Consider the following 22070-nt stretch of genomic DNA (forward strand, 5'->3'; position numbering starts at 1 on the left):
AATTCTGTTTTAAATTTTTTTTAAATCTGTGTACGCTATATCTGTATTTTAGACATGTGCCCTCCAAATTTTTTAGTGTGTGATATCCAATATTATTTAAAGGTTTGGTAACATATGCAGCTGACAAATACATGTAGATATTTTAACTGTTTATTTTTTTTCTTTTTTGTTTTATTTTCTTTATTACAAAATGACGTGGCTGCACGTAGTTCTAATAATAATCAAACTTTTTTAAAATACTTTTTTGTCACTTACCTAACGTATGCATATATGATTAGATCAATATGACAGTAAATTAAGCATGGAACTCGCATGTATATTTAGTAAGCAAAAAAAAAATCAGAACAAAACTAATCAGCCAAAGAGTTGCCTTTATCGAGTACTTACTACAAATTACACCCAGCAAAGATGCTTGATCCACCTCTAAATGTATTGCGTGGGATCACTGTGACGTCATACTTAACTTTCTTTTGCACTCGTAAATTGTCGGATAAATTCGGGGAAGGAAATGACGTCATATGTCAGCAAAAGTTGAAAGGTACAATTTTGTTCGTAAGCATATATGTGTTGTTTACTTTAGTGGTTTTAAAGGATTTTTTTTTATTGTTAAATGAAATAAATGTATTCGATTTAGAGGTAGGAATTTTCCTTAGAAACGCTTCCTCTTCCACCATGTTGCTATGTACCGCAAAGGATCATTGGGATATGGAACTATTTCACGCGGGTCCACAAAATTTGTTTGAACAATGTGCAGATTTCAACTCGAATTTCCTCCATTCGTACACGTTATCTATGGAACTCGCTACGCAAACGGCGCTTCGCGCCGCCTCGCTGCGCTCGCTATTAGGTAAAAAAAATCCCCACTGGTCAAATGCCTTTAAATAGAATGCATACTTCTTATTCCTCCGCTAAAAAAATATTTACTACAGATCGAAGATCAGCGCTCAATGTGCAGGGCCCCTTATATCCACGAGTCAACATTCCACGACTGCATGGGTAATTTAAAGTGGCCAGTGACCTCGTTATTGGTTACCCCTCTAGACTCTCTATGTAGCCTGGCCCTCATCTGTAAGGAATGACCGGTGAGGGATACCTTTATTATCTGTCGAGAGGGATGGGTGATGGAGAATCCCCTATAATTTTAGTTCATCTTTTGCCAGTTTATCAAATTCTGGGAAACACGAATGCTTTCTACACATTGATTCAGCGACTAACAGAAGGTTTGTCTTGTATTATTTCAGTAAACAATTCCGGTTTCAAGAGATCAACTCATCTGTATTGTTATGTATATGAAAAATTACACGGTACTCGTCTTATGTAACTATGATCAAGGAAAGGAGCATTAATTATATAATTAGTGTTTTCCTAAAAACGCATTTCATGTAACGCGAAATGCATGTAAGCTTGTAAGATAATCATTTTAAAAAGCAGTGTTGTGAATATTTGAAATAAACCTCACTGAACACGAAAACATTAAATTCTCAATTACATTTATTCATTCATTCAAAAGCAAAAATCATTCAAAAGCATCTCGGAGAGAGAGAGAGAGAGAGAGAGAGAGAGAGAGAGAGAGAGAGAGAGAGAGAGAGAGAGAGAGAGAGAGAGAGAGAGAAGTGTTCCATAGAGGAAGTTTGTTTTTCAACAGTTTGTCTCGATTGAACTTAGATAATTAATGCGAATAATGTAAAAATAAACAAACAAAAAAACTTTGTTTAATTGTGCTCATTTTAGGCTGTAAAACCGATTAAAATGGTACATGGAACAAATTTACAATTTACATGGAGTTATAAATTTAGTACAGTAGGACTAACTTTAATGTAACATATAAACAAGGATTTATAAGCGATTTTAAAACGCAAATTTATTTTTAGCAAAGTAGAAAGTTAAAAGTAAAATTGATAAAGTCCTTGATATTTTGCGCTCATGATTGTTTTGTTATAGTTGTTTGTATAAGTGCCCGATTAAAGATATGTTCTCATATTTAGGAACAATTTAGGCAATATTAAGTTTTTATTCAATTGATTGTGTTACATTATATCAATATTGACTGCTAATCAATTTTGTTTATTCTTTATGACCTAAAATTGGTCCATATCGGTAAGACAGTAAATTTGAGTAAACTCGTACACAGAATATATATACCTAAACTGACCCCTGCAGTAGGTGCACTGCACCGTATCGGTATATACAAATATTTATAGGTATACAAGTCTATACAACATTAACGATTGAATGGTTCTGCTTGTATGATTCCATGGTTGAATCGATATATAGGTTTAAACTTAGTTTATATTGTGACGTAGAGTAAACACTCCCGGTTCTTTATATGTGTGATCTCTACCCTTCAATGGACGATAAATAAGGAATGTTATTCCATGCTAATACAGGTATAGCGTACGTTATCAACACCGAAAATAGTTCATTAAATGTGAATAAAAAACGTTAACTAATATTTTTCTCAGATATTTCACTCTATATTATATCAACAATTGTGGCTTATTTAAGAAAGTGCTTGACGTTAACACCTCACGTTGGGAAATTTCCATTGTCAACTGAATTTAGGTACAATATTTGTGTCTTATACACAGGTGTCACTGAGCATGATCTAGTTTTGATGTGAAAGTAATTTTTTCATGGAGGGGAATTTTTTGTGTATATATAGAAAATAAAAGTGCATATAGTTACTTCATTAAGAATTGAGGGATAAGAGATTGTCGATCCCGAACATTGTCTATCCGAAACATTGTCCATCCCGATTGCGTAGCAATATTTTAATTTAGAAAATTTTATTTTCGATTTTTTATGTATAAAATGGTTCACATGCTCATTTTGAATGGATGACTTAAACTGAATGTTCGTAATTAAGTTATAAGAGAGATACAGAGGTTTGAATTCGTTGTCATGTAAACAAAACTCGAGTCTTATATTTGTTTACAAATAATAAAAAGTATAGAATTACCATTTCTTTGACAAAATAACTTTAAATTTTGACAAAGCATTAATCATACCCATATCAACCATTTTAAACATTAAAGTTGGAAAACCAAAATTGAACATTTTGAGCACAAATCGTGTCTAAGTCCCTTTAAATGTCGAGTGCTATTCTTGAAGGTCAGCATACAATAGTTTTGCAAGATATCCAATATGACAATTAAAAGAAAAAAAGCATATATATTTCGCCTAATGATTTTGATATTCAGGGCTATACAAAGAGTACATGAATATGTAGGTGACACGGTTTAGTGACTTTTAATTTTTTTAAAGGGTGACACATATTTGAAATACGAGGGTAATCCCAGTGTGGGTTTTTCCTGACTTTGAATTGTGTATTATGATTGCATTACTACTGTATCTAGTTTTACAATTTTTTTTATCTACAAAAACAAATTTATTTCGTAATACACCTTGTGACTAACTTGAATTAACTAAGGTTGTCAATATCTGTTAACTTCCGGAATCAGAAAGAACTAGGTGATAAAATTGTTTGGGAGTGGATGAGTATATAATTATACGCAGTAACAAAGACATAAGGTATTCAAAGAACCTACAAAGTTTAAATTCAACCTCCCCATTTCTCCAGTATGAATTTATCACTTGCCCGTAAGCCGTTGCTTTATGTACACACGTCCTTTCACGAGCGAATTACCCGTTCATAACCAAACTGCATCATTAAATATATTTAACTAAAGAATCTTAATAACTTAAAGGTGATGACGATGAGAGTGCTGTTTGTGTGTCTGTTTGTGGTGAATCACGTGGTTGTACAGATTGCCCAGGAGATCAAAGGCGACAATCTAGCTAGAGAATTGGATAAGGTAGCGGATTCCGTGGGGTGGTCATTTCTGCAGGTACACATATTGCTGAGAATTCAAATAAACCAAGTCATTGCAATCAACAAGAAAATTAATTTAAATTGCTATGTCTAACATCAACATTTTATTCATCTTTTTTATTCATTTATTTTGTTTAAATGTTTTTATCTATTAGTTATGTAGTATATGTACCCTTTTGTTTGTATACTTGATGGTAATCAATGAGTTGCCTATTGGTATGTACCTACAGAATGAGTACAACAATCTGAGGTACCGGGAGACGAATATTGATGGACAGAATCGTGTTAGAGAGGTACAGATACATATACAAATCAGACATTAAATATGGTCATTTGAAACAGTAAAGTAATTATATCAAATTTGAACGTGTAAAGTCACGTTTAGATGCATATTTTATGATAATTTGCCATTCAAATCTTTTCTTTATTTAATAAGATTTGGATTGTTTAAGATTGCAGGTAAAATCGGGGGACGAATGATTGAAGTGGACAATGCCTTAAAGAAGCTGAAGGAAGCTGTAGAGGAGGACCAGCTGTCGTCTATTGAGGCCCCTCAGGACTGCTGTGTGGACGGAAATTACCAAGAAAACATCCGCTTCAGAACTCAAGTAAGGGTAAACAAATTACTTTGAGGCATAGCAGTATTGTGGGAAACTGAAGTTAATAATGTTAAAGCTAAAGGCCCATATTTAATAGGGCCAACTTCTTAATCAGAATACTTTTATTTTTATAAAGCTTAATTTTTGTGTACCTGACTAATGTATATTACTGACGGTTAATCACACACCTCCATATTTCAGGTGTCAGAAGCAAATTTTTGTTATAGTAAACCGAGCTACGTGATTGGTAACAATATTCGATACCCGTCTACCAAAGTACTGGAGGCCATGAAGACGAACTTGAATGTAAAGCACCTACAGTTCCAGTACATTGGCCTGAAATCTGGTCTTTACATCAATTACCCAGCCACCAAACTCACAGATTGTGATGCGTACGATCCACGATTCAGGTACACTAAATGATTCAATACTAAGCACGTTTGAAAAAGCGAAACTGACAACTTCTTATTCAGCTGCCGCCACAGATGAATCATAATACATATTTCTCACTGGCGTCGGAAGCAAATTGAAAGTGGGGGGCTAGACTAATCCTCGGAAATATTGAGAAAAAAGTAATTCCCAAAATCATGGAAATCCTAATCCGTGGGGGGAGGGGGGGAAGTATACCTATACTTCCAAAAGAAAAAAAACTTACTTACCCAATTTTTTTTCTCCAAAATCATGAAATTCCTAATCCGTTGCGGGGGGGGGGGGGGGGGGGGGGGGCTAGTATGCTTCTGAATCCAACTTCTCAATCTTTCAAGGTAAATTTAGGAACAATAATCTTTCGTGCGAGAGGAAGTGGGGGGCTGAACCCTCTATCATGCTATGTTTCTAATGGTTAGGTATAATTTTGTACCTAGCCCCCCCCCCCCCCCCCCCCCGGTTCCGACGCCTAAGTTTCTTATTATAAAGTAAGTCATATGCAAACAAAAATATCAACTATTCTACTAAATATTTAGGAAATGCACTCAATGTTCACCCAAGTTATACTTGTATGACCTGTGTTGGAGCAATTTACGCTTTATAATCCGAAGCGTAAATTGCTCCAACCCAGGTCATACAAGTATAACTTGCGATGTAAATGCATTGAATCTTGCGATATATCTTGCACCTATATGAAATTGTTGTACAATAAAAGCGGGTGTTGTATATAATGCGAGATGATCGCACAAATGACTATAGATGATCGCATGATTGAAAGTGCGCCAGTGCGTTTATGCGTTTCATTGTACTAATGCTGGTGCCACAACTTTGTTGGAGCGAATTCAAGGCGAGCCAAAACCGTAAGTAGAAGCAAAAATGTCACGGGGAGAAAACAACCCTGTATCCAGTATAGACTAGTGGCAAAGCATGGAAACTAAAACCGATAAATCTTGCGATGATAGTTAAACGTTGCAAGATTACATGAGACACATTGAGCAACAGTCCAATGGTCGCCAAACAGTCTCAAAAACAGCTGTAAATTATCTTACGATCCTTAAAATCGTGCATCGCTCGTGCAAGTACACTAAACGTTCGTATTAATGTTAATGTATTGCATTAATTTGGATCGCATTCATTCTCGGGAAACTTGCGACCACAAACTAGGTGACATGCAACGAATGCGAGAGCTCGTGCAACGTATGTGAAAATTCCGATCGCAAAGTGTTGTAAAGTGCTCTTGCGACAATGATGAAAGGGGCTTAAAAGGTTTAATAAATGATTTTAGATATAAAAAAAAAAAACACGAACGAAAATGCACAGGACGTCTATAATAGCAACGTATTCCGGACCATTGTTAATTAACGGTTCTATATTCAATTCAATTCAATTTCTTTATTAACCAATTAAGGGCCCTCAGGTTCTATATGATTGGTTGGCTCAGTTGAGTCCAAACGAGTAATTTATTAAACTCTGTTTCCTGTAGACCTTACTATGTATCCACGACCACCTCAACGCCGCGCGACGTGGTAGTAGTGGTGGAGACGTCGGCTTCAATAAGAGGGGAGTATCTTTTCGAAGCAAAGCATGCAGCCCTTACCGTAATGGAGTCCATGGGCGTGAATGATAGAGTAAGTGGCGGTAATTGTATACTTAGAACTCGTAAGACAGAAGAAAGTAAGGTTTCTTCTAAAGGTTTCCTTCGCTGAAATTGTGCTAGAAACGTCCCGACATTGAAACATATTTGTGTACATAGAGCCAAACTCCAACCCTAACCCTGATTTAAAAAGTGAATTTATGTTATATTACTGCACACTGACTGATAAATAGGAGTGATATTCTATAACAAGTTAGGTGTATATTTTTATAGTTCGGATTGGTTGTTTTCAATGACATTGCAAAAACCTTGGTAGGATGCTACGAAAATCAACTTGTTCCAGTGACCAGTGCCACAAAAAAGAGTATGAGGGAGTTCCTTACCTCCCAGATAGGAGAGGGCGGGGCCAACTATGCAGCTGCTCTACGTAAAGCTTTTATGTTTTTTAAGTCAAGTACAGAGGGATTAACGAGAGGTACTATTTAGTAGGCTTAAAAACGGTAATTTTAAATGGAACTAAATATTTTGTAAAAAATTATATATTTTATCAACGTATTTGATATAATAACACTATAAAGCAAAACAATATGATAACAAAAAATGATGACAACATAATATGTTTCTTTCTTTGTATTATCTCTTTCATATTATCATAATTATAAATATTTATATCTAGATCAGATCCTTCTGTTTGTGACTGACGGAGGAAATTCTGGAGGAAACCCGCTTGAAGTTATACGAGATGAGAACCAGGCGCTACAGAATAGAGTTCTGATCAATACATATGGCTTAGGCACGCGTAAGTGTATGAATCTTACAGTTAACAAATAGTGTTACAGTAGCGTTAACTCATTAAAGGTGTAAAAGTGTGTTAATTGTACCCTATTTAGCCTTTTGATATTTGCATTTATTTAGCTTTTTATGTTTTTTTTTTCAATTTGCTGATTAATTAGTTGTCAAGCTTAAAATCAAACCAAAACAAAATGTTACTGGCATTTTCTTGTTGAAAACCTTGACTTGCATATTCGCCAATGTACGTATTAAACGATTTTAAATTATCTTTTACGTTGTTTTCCTGTATTTTGCTTTCTTATGATTTCTGTAGGCTTAAGTACCGACGATGTCAACTTGTTGAGGAATATGGCGGACCAAACATTGAACAGCGACTCATACGGACATATAAAGGTAACATGTTATTGAATAGGTGGTAAACAATCATACTCGACGAATGGGGTGAACATTGGTTGAATGAAAATTAAAAATAAATTCCATGAGCACCTGTTATTTATAAACTAGCTTATCTTTTAAAAAGATTGGTGAGCTAGCGCTGTATCCATCATACAACACAGAGGCAGATTTCTAAAGCATTGGTTTAAATTTCTGAATCGATTAATTTATAGCAGGAAGCCGGGTACAGTGATATACAAGTAGTATGCTGGAGTGGGGTCTCAATTTAGAATTTTGAATCTAGAGTGGGCTTCACATCGGCAATGCATGGCAAAGCTCGTGGACTGTGCCTTAATCATTATGTATATATACTGTAATTTTAATGTTGATGTGAACATTTTCAAATACTATTGGTACTCTTTTTCGCAATCGTACCTTCTCGGGTCTTTCCGGCAAGCTCGGAAAACATATCCGAAGTTGTTTTTCGAGCTTAAAGGAATTTAAGATAAAGCTAGCTATTTATTATAATATTGAAAATAACTTTGCATTACAAGACCTTTAGCTATTGTTACTTTTTTACATTTATAATAAGAAAATTCAAATGGTAGTGGTACAGTTTATCTACAGTAGTACAGTTTTCCCAGAATCCCCTACTATGGAGTCGAGCATGCGTATCCCAGTGAAAAAGACTAACGTAGTCGCTCGAGAGCGCTAGCAATAAAATTAAACGTGCATACAAAACTCTCAATTTGATATGTCTGTATCAATTTTTGTCCTTGAATCATATGATGAAACAATTATTATCAAGACGATGATTTAGTTAACCTCTAAGACAATATTTCTCTCGCCTTCAGGTCCCTGAATACTATGCTTCTTGGGTAGTTAAATCATCGTATTGACCTCAAATAGAAAATTTATTGTGAATGAACAGTGTTCAAAATCAAAAGTCCGAAGGCCAAAAAAAAAATACGAGTTGAATAAACACGGAGGTAAGATCTGGTGCCATGGAGGAGTGAGCATCCATTTACTGCTGACCGGTCGCTAGTGCTGGGTGCTCGTTTTCGTAATCGGGAAAACGTATACATGTATATATTAATTGCATGATATACACTTTAAGATTGACATTAATTACGTTAATATTAGGAGCCTATGGAATGCAAATATAAACTGTCTGTAAAGAAACACTTATGTTTGATCTATTTAGCGAGGAAAGATCTTCTCGAATTTAACTTCTTCGTCCCTTCGAGAGAAAATGGGTACCTTCTACGATGATTTCAGCGTCCCTTTGTCAGACTCTCCAACCTATACACAGCCCTACAAAGATTTCTTCATCAACGGTGAGAAAAGTATTTTTGTGGAATAAATTTTTAAAAAATCATACGTATAGCCAGTTAGATAATAAATATTACAAAAAGAAATACTACTAATTTAAAAGTCATGGTTTAATATTATGAAAGTATAATTGTGGTTGTTTGATGTTTAGAATCAATCATCACGGGCTGTTTGCCCGTGACGTTAAATGCAGCCTTTACCGGAGTTGTTTGCGCCGATGTTTTAGTGAGTGAATTAGTGGCAGAGATTTTGTATCTAAAGCAAGATGAAATATCCTATGCATTTATCATGGATGGTGAGGAACGGACATTGGTTCATCCTCTACTTCCGGATCCTCGTGACGTCACAGGAAAGGAACAAAACATCAACAATATCTACAATTTCGAGACATCAGGAGATGTGTTTGAAGTTATCAACTCAATGAAAAAGAAAGTATATTGATGAGGGTTAAAAAATATACAAGCAGTTGTATGTCATAAAAACTGTGAAAATACACGATTCAATTTTTATTTTCAGAATTTAATTCAGAAGTTTATTTTTAAGCAGATAAAACTACAAACATTTTAGAACGACCCGTCTCGCTGTCGTCTACAACTTTACCACATATATGTATGTTTTATAGTTTGCTTTTACCACAATAAATCTAAACAAGCGATGAACTTTTAAACAGGGGTTTGGATGGAAATAGAACTTTACAGAAATCAATAATAGAAACCAGGGGCCAAACGTACTTTGATGGCGACTCACAGCGGATTATAACGGCGAATTTCTATTGGACCCCTGTAAGTAGTATACTCATAATCTCTGTTCTCTTATCAACTTTTTTTTCTTTCCCTCTTCATAATTAATGTTATGCTTCATCTTGCATTGGCAGATTGTGGCACCAGGGAGCAATCTATCTCTTTGCATTGTGATGGAACAAAACAGTGATCTCGGAAAAATAGACGCTTTACTACAACCATTAGATGGCGACTTTCTTTACCATCGATGGGATTTAAACCAGTGGCCCGCTCCATTCTGTAAACATTTCAGTAGATATGCTACACAGGGTGTGTATATAAGTGAAAAATAACAAGTTCAATGTATATTTGGTGTTGAAACGCTTTCAGGGTAACTAAACATGGTTTTTTAGATAAATGTATTTTTATCAAACAGCCAAATCCACCGTAAAATTGACACCAGATGCTTTCAAAGAGGCATCCTCGTACACAGGAATTACGGAAACGGAAGTTAGAGTCCGGCAGTACAAGGAATATTTGTCCGGAGATCTCTTTACTAACCCAGGTCTGAAAGTAAGAAAGAAAAACATGATACAAGAAAACTTCACCTAGTAGAAACATCGTCTTTACAATAATCGTCTAGAGGATGTACTCGTGGCATTAAGAAGGGAATATGCAATCATATTACAGAAACAGTTTAATCAAAGATGAAAACATGTGAAAAAAACATACTGTGACATAGAGTTTGAACCGATTTAAATAATTAATTTTTGATCATATTTTTGCAAAATGGATGATTATCAACTCAGATACCTATATTTTATCACGTAACCTTTCATACACTTATTTACTTTTACAGGCATCAGCAATCCAATCTATACGGTTAACTTACCCAATGGAAAGATTCTGGACGACGACGTCAAGGGAGGAGGCGCCTTACTTGGTGTGGCGTTACGTCGCGACTCAAGACGGCGTGATGAGAGTGTACCCAGGGGTGCGACTGACGGACGACTATGATTACAAACTTAGACCATGGTGAGTGTTCTTAACATAACGTCAAAAGAAAGCCAAACTTCTGTATGTTTAAGGATGGTTAATATATCATTCGAGCCTATTCTTCGTTTTATTATTACTGTAATTTATTCTTATATCATAAAAAAATAATATCAAATATTTCATTAAAAATTTCTCAATCATTACTGTCATGTCACATTTTTACTGTCGTAAATCTGTAAGAAAAGGGGTTGAAACAATGTGTTTTTGGTTTTGTTGTCATATCAGCTTCCAAAGAGGAGAGTTTTCAAATGAGGAATTGTATCTGTGTATTATGAAGAGTGTTTAAAGGTATAGCATTTGCATGTAGATACATGTAGTATATAGGTAAAATATATAGCTATGAGGCAATTGTACGCATTAAATTGTAACAATACCGTTACACATAGCTGATTTTAGGTAACAGGTCTTTTATTCAGTACTTGATATCTAGTAATTCATTATTTTAGGTATCATCGGACCGTTTCCCAGAAGTCAGTTAATGTCATATCAGCTCCGTATGAAGATTCTTGGGGGTCAGGAAGGGTCATCTCTCTTACAAAAACCATATTACAAGGGTAAGGTAAAAATATGTTATCATTCATGCAGAAACTGAGATTGAAAATACACATTTATATTAAAAGTGTTAGTTTACACTCAGTATCTGACTCTTATAAGTCAAAACTAGTGGTACACTGTCTGTTGCAGATTGAATGGAAAGAAGATAGAAGCTGTTATCGGTACCGACTTTTCGTTATATTATTTCAAACAGATGATAGAAGATATATATCCGATTTGTACGAACAAAACCAAATACAAGTAAATATCATTTACTTATTAATTTTAGACTTGGTTTATCAGTAAAATGAAAGATATTTAGTTTTGATTTCGAAAAATATGCATTTTAATCTTGTTTGGCATTTATACATATACACAATATGGAAAAAGATTATGATTAAGGTAGTACAAAACAGATAAGCTAAATTTTTCCTATAATTCAATTTTTCTGAAATTTTTTTATTTTTTTCTTTGGAATGAAATCTTTAAATACGTAAAATTTGAAAAAAATCCGACCTCACAATTTTTGCCCACATCATCCCAAACCTATCATGGAATCTCCTTTCAGTGGAGTGTAAAATAAATTAGTCATTGTTATAATTTTCTATGCCATTGAGTTATTTTTCAAGATATTAATAATATATGTGCTGCTATTTAAACAGGAGACCTTCTTGTTACTTAAAAATACTGAAATAAATTCTAACTGGTAACTAAAGATAATTTCTCATGCAATATAATGTAAAAATAGTGCTTGTGAATACTCTTTTAAGACGAAGATTTTCAGCACTTAACCGTATCTAAAAAGAAAATGTATAATTCAAATTTGAATAAAATTTAACAGTATAATTGGCATAAATCTGCAATTAAAATATATAAAAATTAAGAAAATTTTTCCATTGGTTTTAAATAAATAAAGGTTTAAGTATGTTTGACGGAGGTATAAATTGATAAAAATCCTAGATGACGTCATCATAGTTGACCTTTGACCTTTTGATATGACCTTGAAATTTGTTTCACATAAAGCTTAAATACTGGCGGTGGTTGTGTCCAAAATCCAGTCGTCACTTTGAAAAGAACACAAGTTACGCATTTTTAAATGATATAAGGCTAAATTGCACAACAATCATATGAACACCATCCAAATGTATGTTTCAAAATATTCGAAATACGTTGTATCCTAAATTTATTTGGCCTTGAGTAATTGATGGGTATGATTTATATTTTTTTCTTAACATAATGGACTTAAATTAATTTTTACATCATATTAAGTCATTATTTTGTGTATTTCAGAAAATATTTCAATTAAATAATTTCAGGGGTGTTTCGTACTACCTTAAATCGCTCAAAACAAAAAATGCAGTTCATTTTGAGCTTTGAGCAGATAGTTTTGGATACTTTTTATTGCAATGTCATGTTATCCGGCAACGTCATTCCTTGCTGTTTTTAAATTCTTTGTCTCTTGTCTTTAGCTGTATTTTGATCGACAACAGTGGTTTCCTAGTAATGCATCCCTTTTTCATAGAAACAACATCCCCATTAGAAGGGCAGATTCATATTACATATTTGGTAAGTGAAAATAAAATAGCGAAAAACCAAGCTTTGATATTGACGTAATTCTCATATTTCAATGTGTAGTATTTTGATAGCATATTTACGAAAATCAAAGGTTTATGCTAATGACAGTACACTATTATTGATATGTTGTATACACGGCTTTTGGATTTTTGTTTGAAATTTATAAAAAAAAAATGGAGCAGGCTTTTTGTTTTTCATTAAAAGAATCGATTATAGAAAGTATTTCTTTTAAAGCAATATGAGCTGCATTTTTAGCTGATTTTTTTGGTATATTATTTTCATCTAAAAGTACAACGATATCATGTTTTTAAATTTCTATTACCATATCTTTGTGGGGAAAGCCTCTAAGAAGCCTTGATTTAAGCAAAATTGAATTATTAGAAGAGATATCTTCATTCTGACAAAAATTAAAAGTTTTTCAGATCTTAAATATCATAAAAGTTAAGTTACATGCAAAAGTATCAAACTAGCAGGTTTTTGCAGCAAATTAAATACTAAAAAATAAAGCTTTATTGCTTTAGAAGACAAAGTATTACATTATCTCTCTGGCTACTTTTATCCTTTTATTGAGAGGATACACTCTATTTTATAATCATTGTAATGAAATTCATGGCATAATAGCATCTTTTTGGTTTAATTGAGGGCAGTTTTTGTCTATTTTATCTAAAAGTGGTAAAAGAGACCTTTGGTGAAATTTTTTTGCTTAGCTTATTTAAAAAAACCCATTAACCAATGAAAAGTATCCTCTGTTTGACTTAACCTTTATAGATATTGTGTTTAAAACAGGAGGGTAGGATTTCCCGCTCTTTGATTTCAAAAGAAATAATGTATAAACAACCCTGTAGAGACACCGAGAATAAAAAGGAACAGATTACTTATAGGGTAAGGATCAACTTCTAGATTCATATTTGAACAGCCGATAAGGTGCAAGGAATAAACAATGTACCCACTATTCAATGAAAACAATTTACACTAATCAAGTATTTTTGGGTGTACATCAGACAATGTAAGAAATTAATTCAAAAACAAGTGACTTAAAGTGCTAATTATAAGTATAACCATACAAATCAAGAATATATTACTAATAAAAAAACTACACAGCAATGGATTCCAAATAAGTATATTATGACAGGTGAAGCTACCTCAATCTTCCTCAAATGGGATAGTCGATTCATTGGAAGGTTATGAACTACGTCCGGTGAATGGCTCTAACGTGTTCCTTATACTGAAACAGAGAGGTCTGAACGACGAGGACAGATGCTGTACGTCAGAGGTACGTTAGACATTGTCCGTGGGTTTCATTGGCCGAGTCATTACTACCCAATTCTTAACCTATCGCATTGTATAAACTGGATTGATAAGTACTAACCGTTGTGTTGGTGGTTATGAATTGTTCGCTCTGCTATTTTCTGCAAATGTAATCAGGCATACTGTTATAGATAAATTGACCTAATACAGATCAACGCTACCAATAAGTTAATTTTAGCAAGTTAATTTCGTTGAACTAAGAGTAATATTGTTAATATATTTTACAGTATTTCACATCACCTAGTTCAATAAAATGTGGGAGTGGACGATGTACTTGTCTTTGTTACGAGGATCTACTCTTTGACGAGTGCAAAAATGAATACACAAACATGTAAGTTACATCATCTATATCGCATTGTTGAACAGTTTGAATATTCTAAAAGAAGCTTTTCAACATGAATACAAGAAAGAAGTATATGTACATTGTTGAGCATTCCTGTTGCTTATAACGGGTAAATAACAGCTGTACAATTAGAGAAAATTTTGTCTTGAGACTCAAGTGCTTATTAATACTGTTTTTAGCTTCTGTTAAAGGTAGTTTTTAATCCTCTAAGATATTGAATATTATTGTTTCGAAACAATTACAGCGTAAATGAACACCCAGGATACATGTAATGTAAGTTCATGTGATTAAGGCATTGCAAAATCATGATATCTGTAAAATTAGTTTTAAATCGTTCTATATAAATTTCCTCTTCCTTGATTATTCTTGCTCTACCTCTCATGATGTTTAAAGTACCCGAGAATGCTGATCTCTTCATTTTCATACAAATAACGATAATTGTATGACAATGATTGAATAAGTATTTAACTCTCCACAACACTGTTGACGTTCACAGGGATGGCTTTGTTCCGTGTAGTCCACAGTTACCGACCTTGAGGTCAGTTAGTACACCGGAAGAGGATAAAACTAGGAATCTACCAACATGTTTTCCCACCGACTGCTCTTGTCGGAAAACGGAGAGGTAATTAAGCTTAATTCTATACTCTTTTTTATGTTAATTATGGACAAGAGAGGTGAGTTAATTAAAGACTTTCCCTTTTCCCTCTTCAGCTTTCACTGTTCAGAAGGCAATGTCCTTTCAATTTTTATACATGCATCATGTATTTTTAGGGAGTGTTTCCGAACATCAGGCTGTTCATGGTGTACGAGTAGTAATGAAGGATATCTTGTTAACGGATTCTGTGATCTAAAGGAAATATGCCCTTCTCAGCAGTGTATCAAAGATGGTATTAAGCTAACGTATTTTTGTCGATGAGATTTAGTTAGTGATAAGGTTGTTGAGAGATAATATCCTTGATAAAACATCACATATAAACGCCTTAAACTGAAAGTAGAGATGATATATGAAGCAATTTATTTAGTATAAAGCTAAGGTATTACTATTTATTGATAGATTGCAGTCCAAAATGTTGTGGACCAGAGTGCAAGCAATCTTCGCAATCAAAAGGAAATGTTGGACTCTATGTCGGTGTAGCAGTGGGTGTCTGTGTGCTTATAACCATTGTGATCACCGTCGCTGTTTTCTTTGTTCGGAAACGAAACAGTGATGGACTAGACAATCCTAAACATAACACATACCTTGAACCAACAAGTGGAATCGATATGACCCACATATCCACTATAGAGAATGACTCTTACCACACGACTCCGACAGAGCAAGACTCTTACCATACGATTCCTGATAGTCATTTTGGTTATATGAATGGTAATTCAAACGCAAGAACTAATATGGAAACCAGCTAGTTATATATCGAGATATGTGTTTTATAAATTAAGAAGGTCTCACGATGACAACTGTTTCCCTGTTTTTTAGTCCTTTACATTAAACAGACCTTAATCGTCAATTCTCGACTGTCATAATCGCATCAAGAAGAAGAGTTCTGTACAAAAGTATTACTTTTTTAAGCTAAAATATGTTGGCTATTTCTTACTCAACGATCCATTATAACTGAAACAGTATTTTATAACATGAAATTTAAAGTAGATTTGGTGGTGTTTTATTTGTCTACGTTTCCAAATTCTGAAAAACTGTAGAAAATAATTAGAAAAAGTATCTACACATGTCTTTTAAATCAATTGTCTGACGTTAATTATTCAAGAAATACTATTAAGAGGGTCAGAAAAAAAAATTGGGAGAAACTATAAGACTGCAAAATAAAGAGCTAATGATCACCATTAAATAAGCTGTATTCATAGTTGTTTTTTTTTAAAAAACAAAATCAATGCAAAACATGCAAGCTTCTCTAAAATCTTGTGAAAGGAGCTAGCTATGTGAACCATATATTATTGTACATTTATGAAAGTTATGTATTCAGTAACGTATGAAAGTTGCAGACTTATAGTTGATTTGAATATGAAGCTTGTGCTTTTGTCATTGTGAAGCAGAGACATTGTAAATAATTTGAAGGGTAAAACGACGTCTCAAAAGGTATCTATATCCAAACAAGAGTATAGATAATAAGTATGTGAGCAAGACCTATTTATAACTTCAATGCCATATCATGGTAACAAAGTCGTTTTACTGGACATGTTTAATAAATGTGAGCTGTATTTATCAAAATGTTATTTTGCTGCAAAACATGTTGATGTGATCATTATGTATGTGCGTTTATACCTTCATGGTAATACGATCGATAAAATGAAATTTTATGTGAAAGATTTCTCTATTAATTGTATGAAAAACATATATATATGATAAGAAAAAAAAGAAATTAATACAAACGATTATGGTACACCTTTTTAGACGGAGGCTCTATGAGCCTCCTCTATTGCTACCGGTCAGCTCACATGTGACGTCGATAGTCGATTTGACGGACACCACCTAGCGGCAAAAATTGCAATATTCGTTTGGGATTCATATTTCAGTATTATTATTGAAATAAATATCTTATTTGCATTTACAATAAATAGAACTATACAAATTGCGATCAATAAACATTTCTCTCGAAAATTTTAGTCCATATGTTAAATTTAAGTAAGTATGAATATGCATGAGTTTAAGAATAGTAATGGTGTGTAATCGTCTAGTGGCTATTTATACTTTTTATACAGCTTCCTGTCCGTGACGTCAAATAATGAGGATTCCTCAAGAACCATCTTGTGTTGACCGAAATATTGAATAATTATGAGCTGCAATGGATAAACACGGCGTGGTTCTTAGTCTTTATCGTATATTACTTGCGCATTATCAATTAATCCTCTGCGGAGATATATCTTTCTATGTATCGCTACACTCTCCCCACCCCCCGGCATCGATCCAATGAAATGATTATTCAACAAGTTGAACCACTGCTATGTGAACTTGAGTATTCTCCCAATTAAGAACAGACAACCGTGATCGTAGCATGACACATTTTAGTTTAGTTTTACTTGGCATGCATACTAAACCTACTATAAGGATAGTGAAACAAATAGATTAAACATCCAGATTACACCCTTTAACGCAACCCCCCCCCCCACACACACACACACACATTCAGTATGTGCATAGGTAAAGTACCCAGGCCACGTGCTGTGAAGTTTGATTAATCCTGCATTGTCTGGCCAGCGCTGTCGATTTCAAAATAAGTTGGGAAGTCAGTGTGTGTTTTTGCAAGTTGATAAAAGAATTTCGCGTAAAAAAAAGTGTGAAAGCATTTGACAGAATGTACATATTTTCTTTTAAAAGTGAAGCACGGGGTATTATAAGATCTACCGCGGTATATTTTTTTTAAATTTAGCTTTAAAGAGATACATGTATTACAGCGAATTCTCTTCATCTTGGATATTTCCGTTTTTAAACATAGTTAGATAAAAGAATAGGAGTTTGCATATACTGACAGATTGAATCTTTTTACAGCAAAAAAAGCTCGCAATTGCGTGTTAAATATTTTTCCGAAATTCTAAATTTATATCTCTCAATTTTTGTTTACACCACAAGTAAAATCTGTGTAAATTCGTAATATTTTAATCCCATGCAGAAAGTCACGATGAAATGTTTACAGTTGATTCGCTAAGCTGTTGATCAAAAGGCTGAGCTAGCAATATTTACTTTTTGAACCGCCTGAAATGATTAAATCAACGGTAATTTTGAGCAAAATGAGCTGTAGCGTCTCTTATATATAAATATTTCATCCGCTTAGAAATATATTTGATCACTCTCTACAATCGAATCGTACATTCTGCAAAAGAAAAAGAACAACTATGCGAGATTGAGATCATGCATGTATTACCTACATGTAACACTAGGGGTTTTTAAGCATGAACGATTTTTTTCATATGAAAAAAGTTCACTGTTCAACAGTTTTTATTGATTATATATCATAAATTTTAGTATACATTGTGAATCATTAGGTATAGTACTAACTAACAAAATATTTTTTTGTTTGTACATGTAATTTGTTTTTGCATATTCCATAAAAGAGCCTGAATATGTTAGCAAAGTAGTTTCTGTCCTTTAGTATTAAGTATTGCAAACTCTTAATTGATACTTTAAACCTTCTATACCTTAAAATTTGAAGAAGAAAAAACCATTATTATTTTTGGGATTTGATTTTTATCAAATCTCCTATACAGTTACTCTGGCAAACCGGAAGTGAAACTATGTTTGGACCTAACCACAGATCATCGCCGCTGACTGACAAGACCTTGTTCTCGAAAGTAATCGATAAATTCGATGTAATGCATTCTGAAGCATTAAATATTATTATAGTTAAACATTGCTCGGATCCATATAATTTTCCAGAAATATTTACATTACTGATACATAGTTTGATGGAAATAATTATATCTTAAAATATTACGCAACATGATTCATATGATGTTTTCCTATAATTCTTGAAATTGTCGGAAAAGCCCAAAAATTCATATTATGAAAATATGCGTTATTCAATTACGGATAAGAAACTACTCGGCATGCGAAATTACATATCGTTGATTTTAAGATAAATATCAATCGATGAAATCAACTCCCGTCGGTACTTCAATACTTGGAATTAAATTAATAGTAGATTAATCTCCTCCGCAATGATGCCTCCGTCTCTCAGTACTCTAAGTACTTTGATTTTGTTAGAAAAGGTATGAAGGTGGTATAATTAAAGCAAAATTACAGTATTGTTGTCTTAATATATTTTGCTAAAGAGAAATCATTCTCAAATTATATATAACTTAGTAGAGAAATCTTCCTCCACATAAAATTGATTGATTATTTTAATATAAGGGCCTTTTGTTTTTTTGATATATTATTGATGCAATATATTTTTTTATTCTACACTACCGTTTTATCAATCAATACATCTTAAAATAAGAACTAACTTTCTATAACGTGTCGAAAGTTATTTGTAAGTAAAAGTTTACTGACGTACAAAACAATGGTAAACAATAATAAATACAAATTTTCGACAATAAACATAACCCTGATACTTTATTAAAATTTCCTATTTTTATTCATAATTATGTTTCTATGAATTTGTAATATCATTTTAAGAGGTCTAATAAATTGCGGAATACACGTGTTAAGTGTTTAAAATGCTCATGTAAGGGATGACAGAAGTTAGAGTTTATATATCATTATTACATGAACTACATTGTTTGTTACTCTTGTATTCAGTGCAAGTACATACCGGTCAACGTATTTTGCAATGGTTGTTGAAAAATTGATTATTATGAATAAAGTACTTCGTATCTATAAATGAGAATATTCTGTATTTCAACAATACATTATTGGACTTCAGATTCATTACTTTTAAAAGAAATTGAATTTCAGACATTTAGAAATGTAGACAGAACTCTCAACTGGTTTTATGACTTTTATTGCAATGTGAACACCAAGTAAGTTCGCATTTCAAGAGTGTAAAACAGTCTAAAAGAAATTTTCAGCTTATTATACTAGATCGTTTATGAATTGTTTTGTATTTGTATTCATATATGTAAGATTGATGTAAGAAATTTAAATATTGGAAGAAGTTTATTAGTATATGATACTATCTGCAATAGTGTAATAAATCATAAGATGCATGAAATTGAATACATTGGTAGGTTTCTTATTGTGTATAAGAGATTGTCTCAGATAGTTTACTGTATATAAAAATACAGGTAAAAGTTTGTTTTTTCACAATTTAAGTGACATCGAAATAATGTTTATCATGATCAGTTCACAAATATTACTCAACACAAATGATATGAATACACATGTACAGTGGTGCTAAGATAAATGTAGATTATCAACGGATGACAAGCCAATAAATGGTTTTTTTAAGACTCAAAATTAAAATACAAATTTTAAATATATAATGCTAACACTTAATTAAAGAGTTGTATGATACATGTGCTTATTTAAAGTTTTTATCATCCGATTGTTAATAAATCTGATTTGAATGGATAAAAATAAAGACAAAGTTAATTCTTTAATGACCGACAAATAATTTGTGTTTTAAGCTACGCTTTCATCTTACGTTGCGCTTTATTTTTTAAGGTTAAGTACTTTTCTGACTTTATTGTTTCATTACAATCCGACGTGGGCTTGCTGAAAATAGTGACATTTGTGGGTTATGTCGAGATTTAGGTCGTGTTTCTGCACGTCTCTCTTTCCTGACAATAAAGACCGGAAGCTAGCCATCATTGCAGATAATTTATCAAACCTGCATTAGAGGGTTTTGTTGATTTACAATAATTTGCAGAACTCTGTCACGTGGGGTTTGTATTTATTTTTTGCAATGTCGCTATCTTTATATCCTGCATGAATAAAAAAAAAAATCATTTAAATGTTATTTAAAAATATTTTAGAGAGACTCTCTGCTATTGACAGTGTTTGTTGATTAACAAATGCCCTTTGATCTGATTTGAACACATTTTTATTGTACAAAATTACAACAGTGATTGGACACAAGTTCAGTAACTTTGACCGCCCTCTAGATATCCCAATGCAAGTTGCAAGTATATAATACAGTACAAATAATGTGTACACAACATGTAAAGTCAACAGATCATATGACAGTTATAAAAATTTTCAATGGTGTACTAACATCAATTAACTCTTTTTGTGTTTTTGATATAACGATAAACTAAAGAAAATAAATGATCGTTTTCACTGACACTAATTGCGCTGTTGTGCCAAAGTATAAGTATGAACAATGTTTAAATTAACAATATGGAAAAGTTCATTAAGCAGAACATTTCTTGCCTCTTTATAATTGTTACAAGTAAAACAATAATTTATAGTACCTTCGAGCTTACCACACGAGCAAAGTGGACTATTAATATTGTGAATGAGTAAATAATAAAGGCAATGTTCTTTGTTCAGGGTGTTTATTATGTACGAAAGGGTGATTCTGTAAATAAATATGAACACATGTCAATACATATATATTTCAGCGTTAAATGATATTTCTAACAAAAGAAGTAACGGTACCTTTCGGAATTTCACAGTTGAGTTGTTTTTAGCGATGACCGTCGACTGGATTTTGTAGACATTCTTCCCCACACAAGAATCATCATTGATTGTATCCTACCAGCGACGCCATTTTTGACCAAGTAAATAATATATGCAAGGTTCTTCGTTCAGGATGTTTATTATGTACGAAAGGGGGATTCTGTAAATAAATATAAACACATGTCAATATATATATAATTCATTCACAGTAATTGATTACGGTATTGATGAACCTATAAACTTTATCATAATCTTAGTTTACTACGCACTAATAAAAGTTATATTATATAAATTAACACAATAAATAACTTGTGCGAGGTGTTGGTATCGAAATCGCCGGACCCACTTAACAAATAAGGTATGAATTTTGGATGTATATTTGGATATGGATACGGGTTGGTCACGTGATCAAATCCCATAAAGCCCTTCGGTCTATATGGAAGATTTGATCGCGAAACAACCCGTATTTATATCCCGATTTACATCCAAAAATCATACGTAATTTCTTATATTTAC

At 33.0% G+C, this 22070-nt stretch overlaps 1 protein-coding gene across 2 annotated transcripts; it reads left to right on the plus strand.

Annotated features, from left to right (window-relative positions):
• The first annotated feature begins 1073 nt into the window (after positions 1-1073).
• LOC105335914 (VWFA and cache domain-containing protein 1) lies at positions 1074-16834 on the plus strand. Of its 2 annotated transcripts, none has more exons than XM_011440056.4 (24): positions 1074-1220; positions 3708-3848; positions 4063-4125; positions 4285-4440; positions 4633-4841; positions 6341-6485; positions 6725-6926; positions 7128-7250; positions 7557-7636; positions 8823-8955; positions 9102-9378; positions 9621-9732; positions 9825-9999; positions 10106-10242; positions 10529-10704; positions 11172-11279; positions 11410-11520; positions 12729-12825; positions 13621-13716; positions 13967-14107; positions 14370-14473; positions 14982-15107; positions 15257-15372; positions 15540-16834. In XM_011440056.4, the coding sequence occupies exons 2-24, from the start codon at positions 3711-3713 to the stop codon at positions 15887-15889; spliced, it is 3375 nt and encodes a 1124-aa protein (XP_011438358.4). In that variant the 5' UTR covers positions 1074-1220; positions 3708-3710; the 3' UTR covers positions 15890-16834. The 2 variants fall into 2 exon arrangements, with proteins under 2 accessions (XP_011438358.4, XP_019926041.3); XM_020070482.3 differs by lacking the exon at positions 1074-1220 and adding an exon at positions 2235-2387.
• Positions 16835-22070: the final 5236 nt, after the last annotated feature.

This window comes from Magallana gigas, chromosome 5, assembly GCF_963853765.1.
Source record: "Magallana gigas chromosome 5, xbMagGiga1.1, whole genome shotgun sequence".
Lineage (NCBI taxonomy): Eukaryota > Metazoa > Mollusca > Bivalvia > Ostreida > Ostreidae > Magallana > Magallana gigas.

Coding starts and splice junctions, on each gene's coding strand:
- LOC105335914 (XM_020070482.3), top strand. Junction 10,000..10,105: donor CAGTAGATATGCTACACAGG/GTGTGTATATAA, acceptor TTTATCAAACAG/CCAAATCCACCGTAAAATTG. Junction 13,717..13,966: donor AGGAACAGATTACTTATAGG/GTAAGGATCAAC, acceptor ATATTATGACAG/GTGAAGCTACCTCAATCTTC.